This window comes from Melanerpes formicivorus, unplaced genomic scaffold (assembly GCF_026170545.1).
Source record: "Melanerpes formicivorus ecotype bairdi unplaced genomic scaffold, bMelFor1.0.p_v2 SCAF_4, whole genome shotgun sequence".
Taxonomy (NCBI): Eukaryota; Metazoa; Chordata; class Aves; order Piciformes; family Picidae; genus Melanerpes; species Melanerpes formicivorus.
In genome coordinates, this window is record NW_027142356.1 from 12,562,742 (window position 1) to 12,584,644 (window position 21,903).

Consider the following 21,903-nt stretch of genomic DNA (forward strand, 5'->3'; position numbering starts at 1 on the left):
GAATCAAACAAAACATACCAAACACGGCCACATTTAAGTTTTCATAATAGCATCTGGCTTCATTTGACCAGAACCTGCAGAAGAGATGCATGGCTTTGTACAACAGAAATGGATAGAATTTGCAAAGTAACTAACAGTGTTATTTTCCATGTCTAGACTGTTTTTCCTCTTGTCCCTCTAAAGCCAGATGCTGGGAGATACACAAGGAAGCAGCAGCACTTGGTGACCCTCACTGGCAGCAAAAGAATTAGTCTGGTTGATGATGCATGGCAATCCACTGTGCCAGATAAAAAAAAGCAGGTTAGAGTAGTTTTTTATTCTTTCACTGGGCTTTGGGAAGGAAAAAAAGAATCTCTTCCTTTCACAAACCTGACTAGGAAGCTTAACTGATGTCAAAAGGACCTTTACCATACTGACACTCACCATGATTAGGTTGCAATTCAAGTTCTTTACGGGTGCTTCAGACAGTAGGGACAGAGGCAAAATGATCCACGTAGCATGATGTTCCTGTGACTTAAGTCTGCCAGTAGAGCAAAGTAGAGCAGAGTATAGCTCAGAGAGTGTGATTTCCCATCACTAGGAGCAGAATGAGGTAGAGAAGGGTCAGAAATCTCTCAGCTGAGATATGGCAGATGCAAGCTTCCCACTAAGACACTACAAGGACTGAAACACCTCAACTCTGTCCTTCGTGTCTTTGTTTCCTTGTTTTGCTACCTCCAGCTGCTACATGCCTCAGAAAAACAGAAAGCAGAAGAAGAAAAAACGATTTCCAAGGACAAAGGCAGCCCAAAACCTAACTAGGGCCTTCTGAAGTTTTGGGCATCTGCAAAGAAAGGCCTGGCTAAGCATGTCTTTACAGCCCAAGAAGCAGAACTAGTATGAACTGTACACAGCAAATCATGCTCCTGACAGTCACCAACAATCCTAGTTGTATTAAGCTGCCAACAAGCTAAAAGATGTTGTATACTTCAGGACATTGAAAAAGCTGTATTCTACTGCCAGGTATGACTTGGAGCTTCCCTTGTGACAAATTTATCTCTTATAAAGGAAGCCGTTTCCAGTCTGTCAGCAACTATTAGTATACTAATTATTCACTACATAAATTATGGCCTCTAGTAGAAAAATAAACAAACAAACAAATTTTTACAAGAAATATCTCTCTGTATTTTCGCTTGAAATGACACACTTTAAGCAAGGGAGGAAAAAATCATTGTTCTTCCTAAAGTGGCAGGAATCTTAAGACCCAAACCAAACCATGCAGTACAAAGAAGATTAGAAAATGCTAGGATCATCAAGAACCCCATGTAATTTAAAGGCAACTTCAAGATAGCCCCCAATCAAACCAAATATGCAGCCAGCAGGCCAGTTCTTTCAAGTATTCATCCACAGGTAGTAATTTAAAAGACAATCACAGTGGTGAATAAAAGCTGTTATGAACTATGAAGTACAGCAAGGTGCCATTCAGGAGAGTTGTTTTCAATCATCCATCTCTGAAAGTGCCTTCTGGAACAAACTTTAAAATGCTGTCCCTTCCAAAGTCACATAGAAAGGGGGGGAAGGGGGGAAGAAAAGGGGGGAAGGGGGGAAGAAAAGGGGGGAAGGGGGGAAGAAAAGGGGGGAAGGGGGGAAGAAAAGGGGGGAAGGGGGGAAGAAAAGGGGGGAAGGGGGGAAGAAAAGGGGGGAAGGGGGGAAGAAAAGGGGGGAAGGGGGGAAGAAAAGGGGGGAAGGGGGGAAGAAAAGGGGGGAAGGGGGGAAGAAAAGGGGGGAAGGGGGGAAGAAAAGGGGGGAAGGGGGGAAGAAAAGGGGGGAAGGGGGGAAGAAAAGGGGGGAAGGGGGGAAGAAAAGGGGGGAAGGGGGGAAGAAAAGGGGGGAAGGGGGGAAGAAAAGGGGGGAAGGGGGGAAGAAAAGGGGGGAAGGGGGGAAGAAAAGGGGGGAAGGGGGGAAGAAAAGGGGGGAAGGGGGGAAGAAAAGGGGGGAAGGGGGGAAGAAAAGGGGGGAAGGGGGGAAGAAAAGGGGGGAAGGGGGGAAGAAAAGGGGGGAAGGGGGGAAGAAAAGGGGGGAAGGGGGGAAGAAAAGGGGGGAAGGGGGGAAGAAAAGGGGGGAAGGGGGGAAGAAAAGGGGGGAAGGGGGGAAGAAAAGGGGGGAAGAAAGGGAGAAAGAAAGTTAGCACTCTGGGGCTATCTCAACTAGGAAAGGTATGATTTGAAAATGCTTCCAGTCTGAGTTGTTAGACACTCCAATGAAGTGAAATTTGGTTAAGTACCAGTTCTATCTTTCAATACTGAATTCTAGGTCAGGTGGGCCAAAAGAAACCTACAATATGTTTTGTTCAGGACTATACAGTTCAGGTGACTCTGGGACTCGGTTTCCAGGGTGCAACTTGACACACATACTTCTGTTTATATGTGAACACTCTTAAGTCAGGATCAAACCTCATCCTGGCATTAGAAGCCACTGCAGAAAAGATTAATATAAAATCTATCTGTCCATCCAGATCTCTTATGAAGAATATAAAAATAGCTAGTCCAACCTTTGCTAGACTTCAGAGTACTCATATGACATGAAAAGCATGGAAAGAGAGCCCAGGAAAGAAGTTTGTAAACATTCTTTCATGTAGTACAATAAATCAGAGCTTGCAATTCAACACAAAGAATACCTCTAAAGGGAGAAACATAGCACATTTCACAAGTTCCTCTGCTTACAGAGGAACTGCTTACACCTATGCATCTGCATAGGTGACTTCCCATGAGAGATTAATTCCCTCCATTGGTCTAGAAGGCTGAGAAGACATGTCTTCCTTTAAACTAACTGTTCTACAAAATTATTCCAACTATACAATCATCTAATGCTTAAATTTAAGTACTTATGTTCTTGCAGTTTTTCCATGTAATCAAAACACCCCTATCAGGACATTACCACAAAGGTCACACAAAATCTTTTGTATCTGAATGTTACTGTGTTCATCACCGGTGCAACTTCAGATATTCACATCTAAGGAAAAAGAGAGCATTCAGATAAAGTATCAAATTGAGAATAAAATTAAAAATGCAAGCCATGTTAGGCACCACAGCTACGACCAGAGAGATGCTTTACAGCTTTTCAGCAAAACTTGGCCAACAAGACATGAAATGTGAAATACAGGGACTTCTAGAGATTTTTAATACAAAACCTTTAACTGTTGAGCATTTATCCCCACAGTTTATTTTCTTGCCAAAATCTTGTCTAGAAAAATTAAGTTTTGGTGGCTTTCATGTATTCTGAGCAAATGGGCCAGCCAGGTCCTGACTGCAGATCAGCAACCTGCCACTGCCACAGCTGATTTAGATTACTGTAAGCCACACTGGCAAGAGAGGCAGAACAACAACCGGACAAAAACCAAACACGCTACAGAACACCAGCAAGAATCAAAAAACCTGATCTGTATCACCATGATAATTTGTTTTGCTATAAGCAATTTACCTGCTAAACCATAGTATCACTAATTTAACTAACACATCAGTGTAACCAGTTAACAACTCCTTAGCAAACCTCAAAACTCAGTGCACTGAAATCTTTCCCTCAAAGCACAGACATAGAAAGAGAACACCCAGATTATAACTAACAGAAGAAAACCAAAAAAGAACCCGCAGAGCTCAGAAACTTGAACAAATAATCTGTTTGCTGTGTAAATTCCGGTGTATTAAACCTCACATAGTGAAGTAACAAACCACTGACCACACTTGCCCGACTAAAAAGCTTATGGTGTTTGTGTGCTTTGCTGCATCCCATAATTTCTCTAGTCATTTGAACACTGTTTCAGGATTGTCCTGCAGAGGTCCCAGATGATTATTCAGATCCATAGCATTCCACTGTTCACTAGAATGATTGTGACTGCGTTAACAGTTTATTTCAAACATTTCAATACTTACGACGTGACAAAGAGGTCTTTACTCTCTGTCAGACCGATGCCTTGAATTGCATCCTCTTTTGTACAACCATCTACTACTCACAGGTTCAGCAAAATAATTTTAAAATATTTAATACTTCCATTCCAAATGATCCTTCTTCATGTGTAACTAACTAAAGGACTATCTCAGCCTAACAGTCCTGCATAAAGTAACGCTGGCAACGTCAAAAGAATGCTGGAAATGTGAAAAACTTTGGCAAAACTCCTACTGTCCAGGAACATTAGGATACAGAAACATAGAAGAAAAGGCCTTAATTTCTGGGGCTTTCCTACAGGTCTACATTCCAATCCAGTAAATTAAAGTGAACAGTATTATTTAGACCAAAAGGGTGACATTCAAGCCAGGCCCTCAGAGATCACATCATTACAATTCCAGTTTTGGCAGTCTGTCACTGTTCCCTCTGGAATTTAGTACTGAATAGTTTTGTGCCTTAAACTTGTACTTTAGCTTATTTTGCAAATCTCTCCAAGAGAAGTCCGTAGCACTCCAAACTAGAATTGGTTCAATTGCATCCAAACTAAAATGTGGGGGTACATGCAAGTCTTTGCAGTTTGCACTGAAAATCTCAAGCAACAAAACCCCAAAATACCATTTGTGTCAGATCCTGCAAACAAGAAAACTGGCCACTACTGGGAATGTAATTAAAACCCATGCAATGCCTCAAGAAAAATATAATCACATTTGCAAGATCATACTTCTAAATGTATCACAAATTACTGTACAAGATGGAATGATGTGTTAAGACAGCACTGACAGAATGAGTTGCAAAGCATTTGATTTTTCTTTTTTGCAATATGTGAATATGCCAAGTACACACTGTATAGGTCTCAGGAATATGGGTGTCAGATTTAGATGGAGAGTGGTCTTAGGTACACCTAGGAATACATCCCCAAGAGTACACAAAAAGTGTAACTATGTACTTAAGACAGAGCCATGACCTAACTTCTGTCACAATTTTAGCAACAAATTAAGAACAGAAGTCATGTGTTGATACATTCCTATCCAGACATTTTCTTAAGAAAATAAGCAACTAAGCTCCTAAACTTCTGGCAGTTCATGATTTTCTCAAAGGATGCTTGTCATATCTCTTAAAAAATTATTTTAAAATTAAATTACATTATTTGGCACTGTACCAAGAAATGATGCATACAAAGATACCCCAAGCTCAGTATTCACAGTGTAACTCAAGACAGCCAAGTTGGTTTAAAATGTAATACAAACTAACACCACACATTTGACAAGAGTGGTAGATGTTTTACATCACTTTTACTCACAAGTAAATTTTGATTCATACACATATCAGACAGAACCACCAAAGATTAAATATAGGTCAAATGAGATTGTGGCAGTTTTAGGCTATGCCTTTAAAATTTAGCTGCAGATTTTGAGCAGAAACTGAGTTAGTCATGCTAAGTTAATGTGATGGGAAACTTCAACCCACCACAGAGCTTTACGAGCACCAGTAAGAACAGACTATTCCACATAAGTGAAGTCTGTTAGATTCCATTACATGTCCCACTTTCCCCACTGCCCTCCAAAAGCAAAAAGCATTCAAATGCTCCCTTCCTCATTCAGCTCCCAGCTATTACAGCCTTATGGCACTATAAAGCTTTTTCTATGACAATTGGCTTCCACTGGATCTTTGTGGAACAGAAGCCAAACTCAGCAGCCCTCAGTTACGCTCTGCACTTGTCAGGGACAGCAGCACTCACCTAGAGGCTCTACACAGCCAGAACAGCTGAAGAATATGAATTGAATCACAGGATGAGTCTGACAATCGTTTTGCTAAATAACAGCCCTGGTTCATAAACCTCAAATACATTTCTTTCTCTGATGCAAAACAACTGTTGATTAGCCAACTGGAATTTTTAACAGAGTTATTTCTGACAGGAATTAAGAGTTTTCATAGAGATGTTTTGTTAACAGCAGTGAAGAGGCAGAAAGGCTTAAACATTTTTTAGTACAAACAAGGAAACCTGACTTAAGGATGAGACACATTTCTCAACTAAACTATGTTTTAAAACTGACAGTATTAAACAAAGGGAAAACAACACATCCCACTCTTTTCTTGCTAAGAACAAATACATGTCTTTCCCTGACAATTTTCTGCAATCCACCACAGGCATTGAGCAAGGTTAAAATGCCAACTTTTTCAGCTGAAATGGGCCATGTATTCTCTTCTGAAGTATTAGAGAATCACACAGCAAATCACCCTGTCCTTCAACAACCAGAAGCATCCCAGACAGTGAGAGGCAGAAGTGACCAGAATTCTTCCTCCACAGTGTGAAGGAATAAAACCACTGCCAGCCAGCTGTATGTCAGGGGACATCTGTGCTTTGGTCAAACTGTATTACTTGACAAGAAGCAACTAAAACATCTGCCTGCCACATAGCTAAACAGCAAGCACCATTCATAGTGCATTGGGCATGTTTACTGCCATACGGCATGATGTAGTTGTACACAATCTGCAGAATATCAAAAGATCATCTGCCACATAATTAGAAATCCCCGCATCTTTGTCAGACACTGCCAGCTCAGAGAGGTAAGCTCCTAAGAATGAGGGGCCAGCTACTGAATCAGAGTAAGAATTTTTAACAGATCTGATCCACAGACCATCAGGTATGCTTAACTGAACAGGACAACAGTTTAGCACTTTAAAGTATTTTAAAAGGGAACAATAGGTGTGCAAAGTACTGTTCCTTCATTGACAACACAAGAAAGTTGATAATACAAAGACAGTGTCCTAGCAGGACTTAGTTAAATACAAATTATTCTGTATCTTTTCCTCCATAACAAAAGTAAAAGGCATTTGGTATTTCTAGATTCTAAAAGCCTGGTTATCAGAATGAACAGGGTATTATCGAAGGTGTCCCAGTATAGTTTTCTTTTTCATGATTCAAATAAAGATTGAAGTTTGATTGAATTGAGAGAAAAGTACAGACACAAAGCAGGTCCAACATACAGTATTGTATAGCAATGTGTGTAAAGTATGTAAAGACATTGTCTTGGGACAGCAAACAATTACTTTGAATACAATGTGTTCAGAGCTGCTGAGATAAAGCTGCCTTTCTTCAAGTACAAACAGTATCCAAGTTCAAAGAATAGCATCTAATCTTGTTCTATGAGATGCAAATGATTGTTTCAGTTGACAGAATACATTCCTACCACTGACAGACTGCTTCTAGCCCAGGAACCTTAACCAACCAAAAAAAAAAAAAAAAAAAAAAAAAAATCCAACAGCAAATTAACCTCTTAGAAGTACATTTAAAGGAGAGGGGAACAATCTCTCCCCCAAGAAGCCCTTTCATTAGCATTTTAAAAATGGGAGCCAGAGATTAACTTCTATCAGGTAGGAACTCACCATCACTACTGCATTTGCACAGAAAATGTCACTGGGAAGAGCAATAATACTCAGCAACACTCAAAATATGCCATATACAAATACCCAAACTGTCCTGTGCTCCACAAAGCAAAAGCCTACAGAGTGCACTAGGGACACAAAAGAGAAACCATACCTATTTACTGTATCACTCCACTTTTCAGCCACTAGGTGTTCTTTCCAAATGAGGGACAAGTCAATTTGTCCATACAGATTACTCCCTCAGATACATGGAGACAAATGGCTCCAGTTCACTTCACACAATAAAACTCTCATCATTCTGCTGAGATACTTTGCAGCAGAGTTTAAAATAAGTAGGAATTATTATGATAATTATGAAAAAAATGCACCAAGGAATTTCTGATCTACTTTCACATACAGTAGAAATTAACTGTTCGTGAGCACAGCAGCTGAGGTCAATGGCAGTACATTCCTGGAAAACAGAACTAATTTTGTGCTGACAAAATTTCTCTTCAACCAGAGCTTCATAGTCACGAACAAAAAGTCATTTAAATTTTGTAACACCATAACTATTTCTTGGTGACAGCAAACATGTTTAGGATCAAGATATCTGTAGCATACTACTCCTGCTTCACAGAAAAGCACACATGAATACAAAGACACACAAGAAAATAATGGAGAAACCCAACAAAAGACAGACACCCGAGACAACAGTTCCATGGCAGCTAGGACTGACCTGCATCTTTCTTTGCAGAGTACCACCCTCACCTTTTGCTCCCAGCTCTGGACTTGCTTCCTGCCTCACACCACCTGATTGTGATAGAAAATACTACTAAAACCAAGTGATTACATTTTAGCCAAATCATCTTCTGGAGTCAGTTTACTATTTGGTGGCAGGAAGGGAACAGGTAAACAGAACCATGACAGTTTAGACTCAGTGGGCTGTGTTACCCCTCTGCAGTCCTTTCCAACTTCCCATACAGGCCACTTTAGTAAGAATTGACACAGCCCCAGCTTAACAGTTGTGGAACCTTAGTGCTGTTTCTATCCGTGCCTTTCTGAAAATACTACTGTATGTTCACCCATTTTCAAATTATGCTATTCTATTTTTTTGTGTGATATAAAAATAGTGAAATCTAAAATTCCTATAACATTTTTCCAGGCTAACAAGAAAGAAGCAGCAAGGAAACCAAAACAAAACCCACTTAACAAAATCCAACTTGTCTCTAGTGTGTTACAACCATTAGTAAGTGGAAGTAGAGACATTCTCATATCATGTTCTAATAACCAAGATAACATGTTCAAAACAGAATTTTAACCAAAAGGTTGAACACAAGTTATTCAACTGGAGACAAACAGGAACTCCTAATGCAATGTGTACAGATCTCTTAGGTTGTAATTTGTGCTATTTGATCTACAAACTGACCTGTACCTGTAAAAATGGAAATTTTTCCCCAGGCATTACTTCAAACTGAAGCCAGCTCCCCTTCTCTGAAAATAAGATAGTTCTCAAGCATTCCTTCATTTAACCACATTGTAGTAGAACAACATCTCTAGTAAACAGCTCAGCTCCATTTATTTGAAAAAAGATCTATTTTCCTTTATCTGTACAACTTCTCATTAAGGCTTTCATTGTGCATGGCAATTACAGTAATATCAGTCTTGTATATCAAGACAGCCCCAGCAGGCAAGGACTACAGACACAGGTCTGGATAAAACAGTCGGGACCACTTGCCCTGCTTTATATACCAGATCACAATTCTTGGCTTCAACCAGCAGTACATACTTTGCACACATAAGCAAATACCTCATAGTACTTCCTGACTTGTTAACTTCACATGTCCTGAGATGAAAGATATGCTGCAGCCCTATCATTCCCAGAGAAATAAAGAATAAAACTGTTATCTCAGTGTGGTGGGTTGAGATTTCCCCCCAGCATTAACTTTGCCAGACCAGCTCAGTTAGAAAGCAAACAGAAGCTGTATTTACAAGCAAAGCTACAATCTACAGTGGAATGCAATGAATACATACAAAATATACAGTATTTACAATATTTTACAGATATTCCTAAACAACACAGAAACCCCCTGGTCAGAGACCATGGAAGCTGTTCCTCTGCCCCTTCCACCCTGCTGTCCAAAAGGGAGAAAGGAACAGAGAGAAAGCAAGTGTTAGACTTAAACAAAATAATGCAGCCAAGGTCAGCCGAAAGCAGGTTAATCTATCCCAAGCGAAGCAAGCAGAAAAGAGAAAGAATTGTTTTGGTACAGCCAGTCTTATACTAGATATTTTCTCCAATGAAATTGTTTAGATTTGTCTTTAGTTTTCCTTTTTTATACCCAATAGTGATTTATTTGTATTTTTCTACTTTTATGTTCAAAATCTGTAATAAAATTTTAAAGGCATAGCCTAAACCTACCACGCTCAGAGTTACCATAGCCATTTTCACTAATGCTAAATTCAACAACACAGCACCAAGGAAATGACAGACTAGTTAACCACACCAGCTCCAAACAGTATGTATTCTAATATAGCTGTGATAGCATCAGACAGTATTAGCACTGTAATATTAGAATTCTAATTTCACACTGGATAAATAAATGGTGTCAGAAGTTCAGACACAGCTGGTCTCTCATTTAGAGTTCAATACTTGCATCACAAGTTTTATTTTGAATAAATATACATCAACTAAGTAAAAGCCGTTTCCAACTTGTCGCTGGGAACCAGAATGAGATACCAGACAGTTTCACAGGGAATATGCACATTCCTGAGCAGACAAGGAGTCAGAAACACATGTGGAACTGGGATAAAAAAAAGAGCAAATGATACCACAGGATGAAACAAGGCAGAAAAAGTTACTTGAGGAAGAATCGCTGTCCTACATCACAAGAAGATTATTACAAATTGTACACCTTGGATTGTCATGATATAATTTTCTACCCATTTTCCACAAGAGGCAGGTGACTATTTCTTAAAGTTAAAATTTCAAAAGCTATGTTGAAGCAATCACTTAACAGCTCTACACTATGGGAAATGTAAAGGCCCCACTCTCTCCTCAGTTACTACCAAGCAAGTGAGATGCAAGAGGAAGAATGAGAAAGAGAACCTTTCAGTAATGGTTTACCATTGCAAGCAGCAGCCTAAAGAAGGGATTTATCAAGACTTGCTCTAGTTGAACCTTAAGTCAGCAATACTGAGACTTGCACTTAGAATTAAGATCCATCCCCTTCAAATTGTAATGCTAGCAATTAAATTTAACATTATTCAAGAGACAGCTGAATCATACTTCCATATCTTGCATAATTTTGTTCCACTCTGCTCATCTACAAGTTTTAACATTTCAGAATGTTATTTGTATTTTAGCTGAAGACCTGCAGTCACCAATTTCAGATAACTCTCCTTGCCTCAGACACCAGACACTTAGTATAGTAAAAGTTACTCATCTGTCAAAACACAGCTTACTTGCATGCAAAAAAGAATTAATCCAAATGTATTTCCAATCTCTGATGCTATTCCCTTTTCTGCTTGCCACCTTTAACTTTTACAAACACAGCACCTTAAACGCCTCCTACTTGAGTCTCCACTGTGACTGAAAGCCTTCTACCACAGACACACCTCTCTGAGCTACAATAGTGCCCAGGAAAAACAGGATGAAAGTCTCCCTGCTCAGGAAACCTCAGCAGCTCCTCTCCTCACAGCCTCTGCTGTTCACAGGACAAGAGAAAGCAAGTTCCAGTGAAAAAGTAAGGAACAAAGTGCCCTTCCTTTCTACAGAGGAAAAAAAACCACAACACACCAAGACACGCAACATTTACCTGCTGAAACCTAATGAACATTCTAATTCAGACAAATCCTGCACAAGTTACAGATGCCACAATAAAAAATGTTGGGTTTTCATCTCCGCAAAAAATGAAAGCAGCAATGGAAATTCCATTGCCTTTCCACATCACCACAAAGAAAACTCACCAACAGCCTTTTAACTCAACGTTCTTTGTTTCTGCACATCCAATGCTTCTCAAGCACTATCATGGTTATACAATTAGCAAGTACTCTAGGACATTCTAGGAGAAGTATCCTGTGAGCTATTACAAATGTACATTTTAAACAGGTTTTCCTCCTCACTGGAAAGCAAAGTGAAAAGGGGGCAGAAAAAGTATAGCTTTGTTTTCATAGCAACTCAGTCCTTACCACAGAAGTGTAGATACACATTTAAGTAAAGATCACTCTCAGCTTCAGAATTTGTGATGTGGAATTCACTTTAGGCAAGCTATACAAAATAAAAACTAATTTAAAAAAACAAAAATCTGTGGGAAGAGGTTGTTTTTAGTCAGTGGCAATCAGCAGTGAAGCATGGTACAAGTTACCATGTAGAAACCAGGATTCCTGGTGAGAAAAAACAAACATCCAGGTGCTGAAGACATGAAGGTACTGAGATTCCGATCTCCTATGCCACTCTTCCTTGGTATTCTACTCTATTGGTTTCATCAAACAATATAATATACATGAGGCCTATATAAAATGGGATGAACAATGTGGAAAAGAAAAAAAGAACAGAAAACAGCTTTCCTTTGCAAATTTTTCTACACTCCTCTTAATTGTATATAAGGGGAAAAAACAGAACTATATGAACACTTCAGTGTAACTCAGTATCTCAGGAGCTTGTATGAGTTTCAAGGGAACTTCAGAAAAAAACTATGCATTCCTCTAACCTTTTCATCCAGCTCATCCTCTTCAGTCCACAGTTGCCTTTTTATAACTTTGTCAAGTAGTAGTAGGATACAATTGATATTTTGGCCCATTTCCCTTAGAAAACTGTCAAGACTAGCAAGTTCTCAATTTGCTGAAGCTTGGAGGAGTCATAAACAAAGCAGTAACATATTTACATATTCAGCAAATGGAATCATTACTACAAGTCCTGCATTCTTGCCTTTATGTTTTCCTTTATCACACTATGTTTTAAAGTGCCCCCTCTTTTGGGCCACCAGTCTTCAAAACAAATCAACACAGTACTCTAAGTGTTTGGAGAGAAAAAACCATTAAAACAAACAAAAAAATCACTGCTCAATTGTGCAAAACATTAAAAAAAAACCCTGAAGAACAATTCAAATAGCTTCTACAACAACACTCTTGCCCTTACAAGTGTGAGATTCTCTAATGTCAATGGGATTACTGAGATAAATCAAGTAGACAAAACTGAAAACTGAGCTCCAAGCTTGAAGATAATGGCAGTTTTATTCCACAGCTGTAGACAAGGCTATCATACTAACCACATAAGCAGTAACAAATACATGTTCTATCAGAAGTCTAGAAATGCATGTGAGGAAAAGCATCACTCACTGGATTTTCCAAGAAGCTTTGAAATACTGTATTTTCAACTGTCAGCTTATTTCTAGACATGAATATTTTAAATTAGTAACACAGATTCCAAAACATACTCAAACACACCTGGCAACCTACAGGCATGTGCGTGATGCCTTGTATCACTAGTCTTCAGCATTTGTATCTTCAAAATCAAAAAGGAAAAAGAAGTTATTTTAAAACATCAAGCATGACTCTTCCATGTAATCATCCAAGGAATGCAGTGTAATAACATTATAAGGAATATTGTCTATAAAAACTTACCCAGTCTACACTTGTTTTAGCAATGAAAGATTTCAGGAGCCCTGGTACTATAATAGTCGACAAGCAGATTAAGAAAACTTTATGACCTTAGCATTAGAGAAAATAGTTTAAAAAACAACAACAACAAAAAACACAACCAACTAAAGTATCAATCAAGGAAATGCATTTTTGGTCTTTCTGTAGAATCCATTATCTTTGTTTTGACAATTTAAGAAACAGCAAGAATCCAGATACATTGATAAACTTGGAAGATCACTTTTCACTTTTTCTGAGAGCAAGCCCTAATGACATCTCATATAGTTTCCGAACATAAATTCATTACAGGACTTTACTGCACTTTTCCAAACCAGGTTACCAGTATAAATACAAATTATAAATACAGATATTGTAAATACAAATACTGTAAGAGACACATTAAATGGGCTTTTCAGACTCATCTTTGGAGGCAATTCAGCTTCACAGTGAGCCATGTACACTAAACCAGATTCTCTCAAGCACCTAGGGCAAAATCCCTCTGTTTGTTTTGCATGACTGACATAGGTTAACAATTATTTCAAACACCACTCTTTCTGAGAAAGGTCTGTAGTTCCTTAAGTTCTCATTACAGAGTCTCAGGGCTTGATTTCTCTTTCATCTGTAAACAAGATATTAATGAAACAATATTTACCCTGTCCCTATAGGATGACAAACACACGTGTGTTACTCATTTAGCTGTCTACTCCGTTAAGGAGAACGAAAACTAAAATTTTACTACCAAATATGAACACTCTTGAACTTTTCAGGACTACAGAATGTGAAAAATATTTTAAATTAGTATACTCATGAGGCAGGATTATAGCAAGTACACTCCGATGTCAATTAAACACAACTTCAAATACACTATTTCTAGGGACAGTAAGAGCAGAAGATTTTTGGTGGTGGTGGCTGGTTTTTTTTTCTTATGGTAAAAAAAGTAAATAATCACCTGAGAAGGCCTGGTATAATAAATAACGCTGTCCCATATGCCTTACCACCTCACTAGCATTTACAAGGTACTTAACACGTTTAGAAGTACAAAAGAATTCCTGCCACTACAGGAATTTGCAGTTACAGCAAGCAGGACAGAGAAGTAGGCCCAATACAGCATACGCTTGTCAAAACTTTTCCTGTGCAACTTACAGCCAGCGAGCTCTGTCACAACTACATTTTCTAATTTCACCAGAGAACCAGGATCTTCATTTATAATTCACTGCAGCTTGTTCCATAAATTTATAATGTCTTAAAAGTTTTTGGTAACTAAGACTGCACTGTTTTCAGTAGCCGTTTTCATAATGCACAGTTTTGGGGTTTAATTACTTTTCAGGACCACTATGGACAAAATACAGGTTTTACAATAGGTATCTCGGGCCTCTATCACATCCATCTTATTAAGAACAGCCACTGAAGCCTATCCAAAGAGCCAGAATCCCTCCCCAGCTGAAGACCTGCCCCGATGACTTCCGTGCGAGGAGCCTTTGTTGGTTACCTTGCTCCCTGAAGCACTTTCAAAGGAGGTTTGCCGATTTACAGCGTTTAGACCTGGAAAGGGCAACAAACACTCGGGGCTGGCGTCGGGCTGAGAGGATTTGGTCTTGCTGAGGCCTAGCGAGCACACGAGGCCTCCTACAGTCCCAGCTCTTTCTCCGCCAGCAGCCAAGACCTCTCCGGACAGCCGGGCCAGGCGCGGGGCAGGCGGTCCCCTGAGCCGGAGGGGAAGCACACGGGAGGGACAGGCGTCCGGGACGCTCCGCCAGCCGGGAGGGAGGCGGCCCCACTCCGCGGCGTCCGGGGAGAGCCAGTGTCTCACGCCTCAGAGGGACTGGCAAACTTCAGTACCTGTCGGGAACTCCCCCAACACCGGCGACCCCCGTCGCCTCTGAGAAAAATTCTGCAGGTTTCCCCCAGATCCCCCTCCCTCGCTTCCCCCCAACATCAATTTACTCACCAAGCTTAAGAACAGCCGATGGGAAGGAGGGTAGGACGCGCCCCACTGCAAACCAGGGCTTCTCCCGCCTTTCCCCGGCTCCTCCGTCCCGAGAGGGGCACCCTCGGGCGCACCACCCCGCTGTCGCCTAGCGTCCCGTCCCTTCACGGCGGAGCTGCCCCAGCAGCGAGGGCCCCAGCAGCGCCGCTCCGAGCCCACCTCCCGCCCTGGGCCTCGCCACCTTCCTGCCAGTGTACCCACCTGTCCCGGGGGTCGATCCAGCTGGTCTGCTTGGTGTTGTGGTCGATGTAGAAGACTTTGCCGTCGTAATCCCTCGCCTCCTCCCAGCCATCGGGTAAGGGGAGCTGCCCATTCCCCGCTTTCCTAGGCATGGTCGGGCGGCGGGGCTATCTGCTCCATAGGGACAGAAAGATGGGAAGCGGGAAAAGCTCCCACCCGAGCCAGGGGGACGGGAAGGGGGCCGGGAGCAGAGGCTGGGGGGCACACAGTAGGCCGCTCGCGAAAGCCCAGGAAAGCCCTTTTCTGCGGCCGAGTTTCAGTCCACCATGCCTGGATTGCCACCTTGCCCGCGCCGCGGCAGCCCGGGTCAGGGTTGTCGGCGGAGCCCAGCTGCCGTCTGGGCGTGGGGAGCCCGGCTGAGCCCCGGGCGGCCGCCGCTCATTAGCATGAGATTAGCATCCATCTCATCTGCATGCACATTCCTCCCGCTGCATTCCTCAGGGTTAACCCTGCCGGCGCTGCCCGCCGCCGGGCTGGGCAGGCCCAGCTGTAGGTCCGGGACAAAGTAAGTCCCGCGGGGGAGTGCCGAAAGCAGGAACAGGAGACGGGGGGAAAAAGAGGTAGCAACGGGGAACTGCCCGTTTTCCCCAGCACCTCAATCCGTGGCATGCCGGGGCTGGGGCAGTGTAGGAGCAGGAGACAACCACCTGAGGGGGGACAGCGGCCTCGCGCGCCAAGCCACCGATGCCCCTGCGACCTCAGGTCCTGGGCGTTGAAACACTCCGGCTACATCCCCAAAGCCTTTTTGGGCAGCTGCAGTAGCATAGGAGACCCACTGCCACCACCACCCTGCGGGGGGAGAGGCGCGAAGGGGCTACGGCCCGGCGAAGCAAGCGGCACCCCGGCCCACCGACAGACCCGTGCCGCCGCCCTTTGTCTGAAAACTTGTTGCTGGCCCCGCATCAGGTGGCGCAGGCTACTGGCGTCCTGGGCATTGGGGGCACGGGGAACGTGCCCCAGCAAAAGGCGGGTTTGGCGCTGCCTACATGTCGCGGTGGTGTCGAGTTTCTTTTCCCTTTCATTCAGGGCCCGCTATCGTTGCTTCACAATCTTGTGAACCATTCTCAAAGCTGCAGTAAGGCTTAAGGGTTCTTAAAAAAACCACGTTTAAAATACCTAATTTAAAAATTTAAATGAAAAACAAAACCTTTCTTTAACCCTGGAAGTAACTACTGTTTTGGGTTTCCTTTTTAAGAGAATGACCAGTGGAGAATACATGTGCACCGCTTGCCTCCAGAATTGTTCTGGCCTAACAAGCAGGCAGCTAAGTCGTGTTTACAAGTATAGAAACCAGGTGTGAATTACTCTGCTTTATCTCACATTTGCCGTAAGAGAGGAGCAGGCTGGTTACCATGGTTCAACTGATAGAAGGTAATTCAATGAGCTCTATTAATTTGCATGTATATCTTATTCCCAAGATTTGGCACCAGAAGTAGAGCACCTGTGGGGGAATATGACTGATTTAGCAGCTAAAGACTCCTGAGTAACCTTAGTTTTAATCCCTGTTTCCAAGAATGTTTCATTTTTTTTCACTTAAAGTTACTGGTTTAACAGAATTCTCCTGCAAGACTTAATTCTGGGACCCAGAGCTGTCCTGTTTTGGTTTTTGTTTTTGTTTTTTTAAGTCTGTTTATTTACTCCATTATAGCTATCTTTAGTGTTATGTTACAGATTATTTTTTCTGAGGCAATTTACACTTATTAAGTCCTGGACTTGTTCAGTGCATAACAAGTTTTTGTATTCAGAGGACACATATCTGACAGGCATTGCAGTAACTAATTTACAGTCCCATTGTTGTGTCTGGCCCTAAATAGAAAAAACTACCAGCAAGGTCTGATTAATTTAGTTAATTGCCAATTTGGAAGAGATAGGACCTTTATTTTATTTATTTCATTTTGCAATACAATCTCTGCAAATGGCTCCTATGCATTCCCAAAACCCCAAAATACTGAGCTCTGGACTAGCTTGAAGATTTTATTTTCACATCTGTTGTGAAATTACATACAAAAAGTAAGTTAACAGTCTTAACAGTGCAGTTAGCAATGCAGAATAGCTGAGTTGTTCTGACTTCTGGGTATTTTCAAGAGTTCAGGGAAAGCCTGAATCAGGATCATTGCCTGTTGAAGTGACGGACTATTTTCATTGAGAATATAAAGTTACAATAACTGGTTGGTTTATAAAGTCCAGTCTTGTTTTCCATCAGTGTAAAAAAGTGTTTTTGCTGTCCATTTACATTTGTGTTCTTTTAAACAGTCTATTCAACTTAATAAACCTGTTTATAGGTGACATCCTACAGTGAGGAAGTACCTGTGGCAGTTGTGGGACAGGATAAGATGGATTTCCTTTTCCCTTTTAAAGTTAACTTTGCATTATCAATAAAACATTGTGTAATGTAAATTGATATAGGCTATAGAGGATATACTTTTCTTTTTGAAACTAGCTGACAGTTACTTATCTTGGTATTAGCAAGGACCTTTTATAACACTGCAGCTTTTTTTTCCTGAAAATCAGACCTGTTATACAGCACCACTCTTATACTCCTACTCCCCAAATAATCCAGCAGAAGAAAACATGAGATTAGATAGCTGTAATACAAAGACAAACCCTTAATCTCATTTTGTTGGTACTTCCCCTGAAGTTAATTATGGCACCTGAGGTAAAACCCAAGCCCTATTCTATGTTAGTCCCAAGACAGTCAGAACCACGTCTTTGATTATTGGTCAGGTAAGATCTACATGGATGTGGATCTGATATTATAACCATCTTTACCAAGGTAAAACTTCTCATCAGAAAACAGTATTTTCAGTTTATATAAATGGAAATTGCAGTTCCCTTTTTGTTGTTTGGTTGGTTTTTTGGTTGGTGGTTTTTGGAGGGTTTTTTATATAACTATACTAAAATTGTTACATACTCTTCTAATTTCTATGCATATGCTTGTTTGTGCATGTACAGATTACATATAATCTGTTGTATGGTGTCAGGCTGTCCTCCTCCTTCATTTTCCATTGAGTATTTCATAGTGTTTGTACCTATAGCTAGAGTCTACAGTTCAGAGTGCCAGTTTAGGACTACTTAGAAATTACAATATTTGAAATCAGATTGGCAAAAAGCAGGCAATATTTGTGTAAATAAATGCCAGGCTTTTAATACTGCCAGTGAGAACATTAAGTGATTCCTTTTAGCCTAAAGTATGGTATAAATTCTAACTAAAAGTAGTTTTTCAAGTATACTTCTTACATCTCAACTGATAACCTGCCTAGCGTGTTGTGCTGACATTGTCAGCCGACAGCATACCACAGATTGTTTGGCTTAATTGCGTAAGACAGCACAGCTCAGAAGATGTAAGCATGCTTTATTGAAAGCACAGAAGGGTGCATATGAAGGAGTTGTCCAAAAGCACGGAACAACGTTGCTATGTCATGACTTAAGGATTTATCAGAAATGGTGATAAATAACAAGATATGCTCAATGAAAAGGAGCCAATTGGTCCTCTCTTCTGTGTTGCATATACGTATTTAACTGATCTGGAGTTCATATTCTAAGTAGTAGATAGTTAAAGGACTGAGTCAAAGGAAATTACAATCGTAACTATTTTGTGTTCTTTCTACTTACTGTTATCAGCTAGAAGGAAAAATATCTATCCTAAGATTCAGAACACAAGTGTGAAAGTGGCTGAATGCAGAATGGGAGTCAGCAAAGGCACATGGTGTGCCCCATCATGTAACAAGAATGCCCTTCTTCAGTAGTTAATCTCCTGATGTACTCTGCCTTTTTTTTTTTTTCCTGCAGCAAATCTGTTCCTGATACTGTGATCAAAAAAAGGCATGTTTGTACCTTCTTCCATAACTCCCTTAACTGCCTTAACTTGATGATCCTCTAGAGTGGTATTCCAGAAGAAATTTACAGCTGTTAGAACTCTAAGTTGTACTACCCACAAATGGCTCTGAATCAAGAGCCACAGCTGTCTACCAGAAAGTGTAGATAGTTCAGCCTCCACTGCTTTCAAATAGAATTTGAGTGCAGAATGAATCATAAAGTATGGTGACAGAATGGATTTCTAAAAACATCTGACAAAAATGTTTGATAATGTGTTGGTTACATGGGGGTTTTTTAGATGCTTACACCAACAAATATGGACAAGTCTGACTTCCCTCACATACTGCTACTGTAGAACTCTAGAAAATAGTATTTTCAGCACTATAAATATTTGTTTATATAACAACAGTGAATTGTGTCTGACAGCTATGCTTTCAAAAAAACCCAACCAGAATCCCACCAAAAATATGGAGCAAGAGTTTTCATTTTTAAAGTCCTGCAGAGAAAAACCAGTGTTTATGCATGAGGGTGGAGAGGAGGAGTGCTACTTTTACTGTTGTAAGCTTCCCATGCATGTATACATCTGAGAGTAAAAGCTCTTTGAATAACATTTGCTGGTTGAACTTATGATGAAGCTGTGCAGAAGTGATGGAGCCAGATAATTTTTGTTTTCATTCAACTTTTCTCATTATTGCAGCTTTCTCTTTCCATTTTTATTCAGTTGGACAGCTTGCTGCTGAAAAGGGATCAGTGGAAAAAGCCATACCAGGTTCTGCTCCAAATTAATATATACTGTTTTCAGAATTTTAGCCTTATTTTTGCTTCCAGGCACACAAAGGAGAAAGTAGTGAGCAATTATACATTTTGAATCCTTGCAGACATAATTCTAATCCTACAAATCTGAAAATAACTGCCCAGAACAACTTTAACCAATTGCTAATCAGGTTAAAGTTTAGTATAGGTATAATGGAAATGATGTGGTAAAAGCTGAGCCTCAAACCTAGCTATGGAAATGTGAGCAACATTTTCATAGTAAAATATTCTCAAACTCATCCCAAACCAGCCATCAAATTAATTTAGCATTCAGTTTTGGTAACTCAGATTCATACTAATGATACTTCTGTGGACAAAGGAAAAAAATATGGAGAATTTGGGTTGTTTCAAAACCCCTAGGACTGTGGGGTCCAAATTAGCCTTTGAGGCATATTTCCAAAGAATTTCTTTAAATCATAGAATCATTAAGGTCAGAAAAGACCTCTAAGATCATCAAGTCCAACTGTCAACCCAACACTGTCATGCCCACTACACCATGTCCCAAAATGCTTTGTCTACACATTTTTTAAACACCTCCAGGGACAGTGACTCCACCAGCCCCCTGTTCCAATGGCTGATCACTCTTTCAGTAAAGAAATTTTTCTAATATCCAATCTAAATGTCCCATGGTGTAATTTGAGGACATATTGTTAATTATGTAGGAAAGACTGATGCATACGTCACTACAACCTTCTTTTAGGTAGTTGTAGAGCATAATAAGGTCTCCCTTCAGCCTCCTCTTCACCAGGCTAAACAATCCCAGTTCCCTCAGCTGCTCTTCATATGACTTGTGCTTGAAACCCTTCACCAGATCTGTTGTCCTCTGGACATGCTCCAGCAACTCTATGTCTTTCTTGTAATGAGGGGCCCAAAACTGAACACAGTATTCAAGGTGCAACCTCATCAGTACTGACTACAGGGGCACAATCATTTCTCTACTTCTGCTGGCCACACTATTCCTGATAGAGACCAGGATGCTGTTGGCCTTCTTGGCTATCTGGATACAGTGCTGCCTCACATTGAGCCAGCTATCAACCTGCACTTCCAGAGTCCTTTCCCACCAGGCAGCTTTCTAGTCACTCTCCCCTAAGCCTGTAATGTTTCATGGGGTTGTTGTGACCCAAGTGCAGGACCCAGTGCTTGGCCTTGTTAAACTTCATACAACTGACATCATCCTGTTTGGATCCCTCTGCCGAGCCTTCCTACCCTCATGCAGATCAACACTCCTTCCCAGGTTAGCATCATCTGCAAACAGTAACTGAGAGTGCATTCAATCACCTCATCAAGATTATTGATAAAAATATTAAACAAGCCTGGCCTCAAAACAGAGCCCTGGGAAGCACTGCTTGTGACCAACCACCAACCGAATTTAACTCCATTCACCACCATTCTCTGGGTTCAGCTGTGAAGCCATTTTGTTATGCAATGAAGAGTATATTTTTCTAAGCCATGAGCCACCAGATTCTCTTAAGAGGATGCTGTGGGAGACGGTGTCAAAGGGTTTTCTAAAGTCCAGGCAGACAACATCCACAACCTTTCCGTGATCCCCTAGGCAGGTCATCTGGTCATAGAATGAGATCCGGTTGGTCAAGCAGGAACTGCCTTTGATGAACCCATGCTGGCTGAGCCTCATCCCCTTGTTGCCTTGCATGTACTGTGTGAACACACTCACGACGAACCACTCCATAATCTTGGTCACTAAGCCCAAGATAGCTTGACCACCACATCTCTCATCAGTCTTTCTCTGTAAACAGCAGGTCAAGCAAGGCACTGATGCTGGTAGACTCACTTACCAGCTGTGTCAGGAAGTTACCTTCCACACACTCCAGGAACTTCCTAGACTGTTTCTTCTGTGCTATGTTTGTCATACAGTCTTGGTATGTTGTCTTGGTGTTGATTTTTTTTTAAGTAACTCTAATACTTGCACACACAAATCTAACCATCCTACATTTCATCAGATCTGTGGAATTGTGCTGTCTATTTACTGCTGTCTAAGGACTTTGGAGAACCACAAAACCATGCAGGCTCAGCCAAGAAAGTTCCCAAGAGACCAGTCTTCTCTTTGGCCATGTGTAAGACAGAAGTAGGACAGCAACACAGGGTTTATGCTCATCTGCTGGGAG

General features: G+C 41.1%; 2 protein-coding genes across 3 annotated transcripts in view; one reads left to right on the forward strand and one right to left on the reverse strand.

Moving 5' to 3' along the window:
• The window catches only part of WWC2 (WW and C2 domain containing 2), a 94,575-nt gene extending 79,069 nt beyond the window's left edge, over positions 1-15,506 (reverse strand). Inside the window, exon 1 of the mRNA XM_068137019.1 lies at positions 15,113-15,506. Within this exon, the coding sequence (XP_067993120.1) occupies positions 15,113-15,243 (131 nt within the window). The 5' untranslated portion in view covers positions 15,244-15,506. The remainder of the gene's footprint in view (positions 1-15,112) is intronic.
• Positions 14,782-21,903, forward strand: part of DCTD (dCMP deaminase) — a 68,128-nt gene continuing 61,006 nt past the window's right edge. The window contains exons 1-2 of one of the 2 annotated variants that reach the window (XM_068137030.1): positions 14,782-15,206; positions 16,347-16,522. The gene's annotated coding sequence lies outside the window, so the exon portion shown is untranslated. Of the gene's footprint in view, positions 15,207-15,599; positions 15,657-16,346; positions 16,523-21,903 lie in introns of those variants that run through there. The other variant, XM_068137031.1, reaches the window with a different exon arrangement.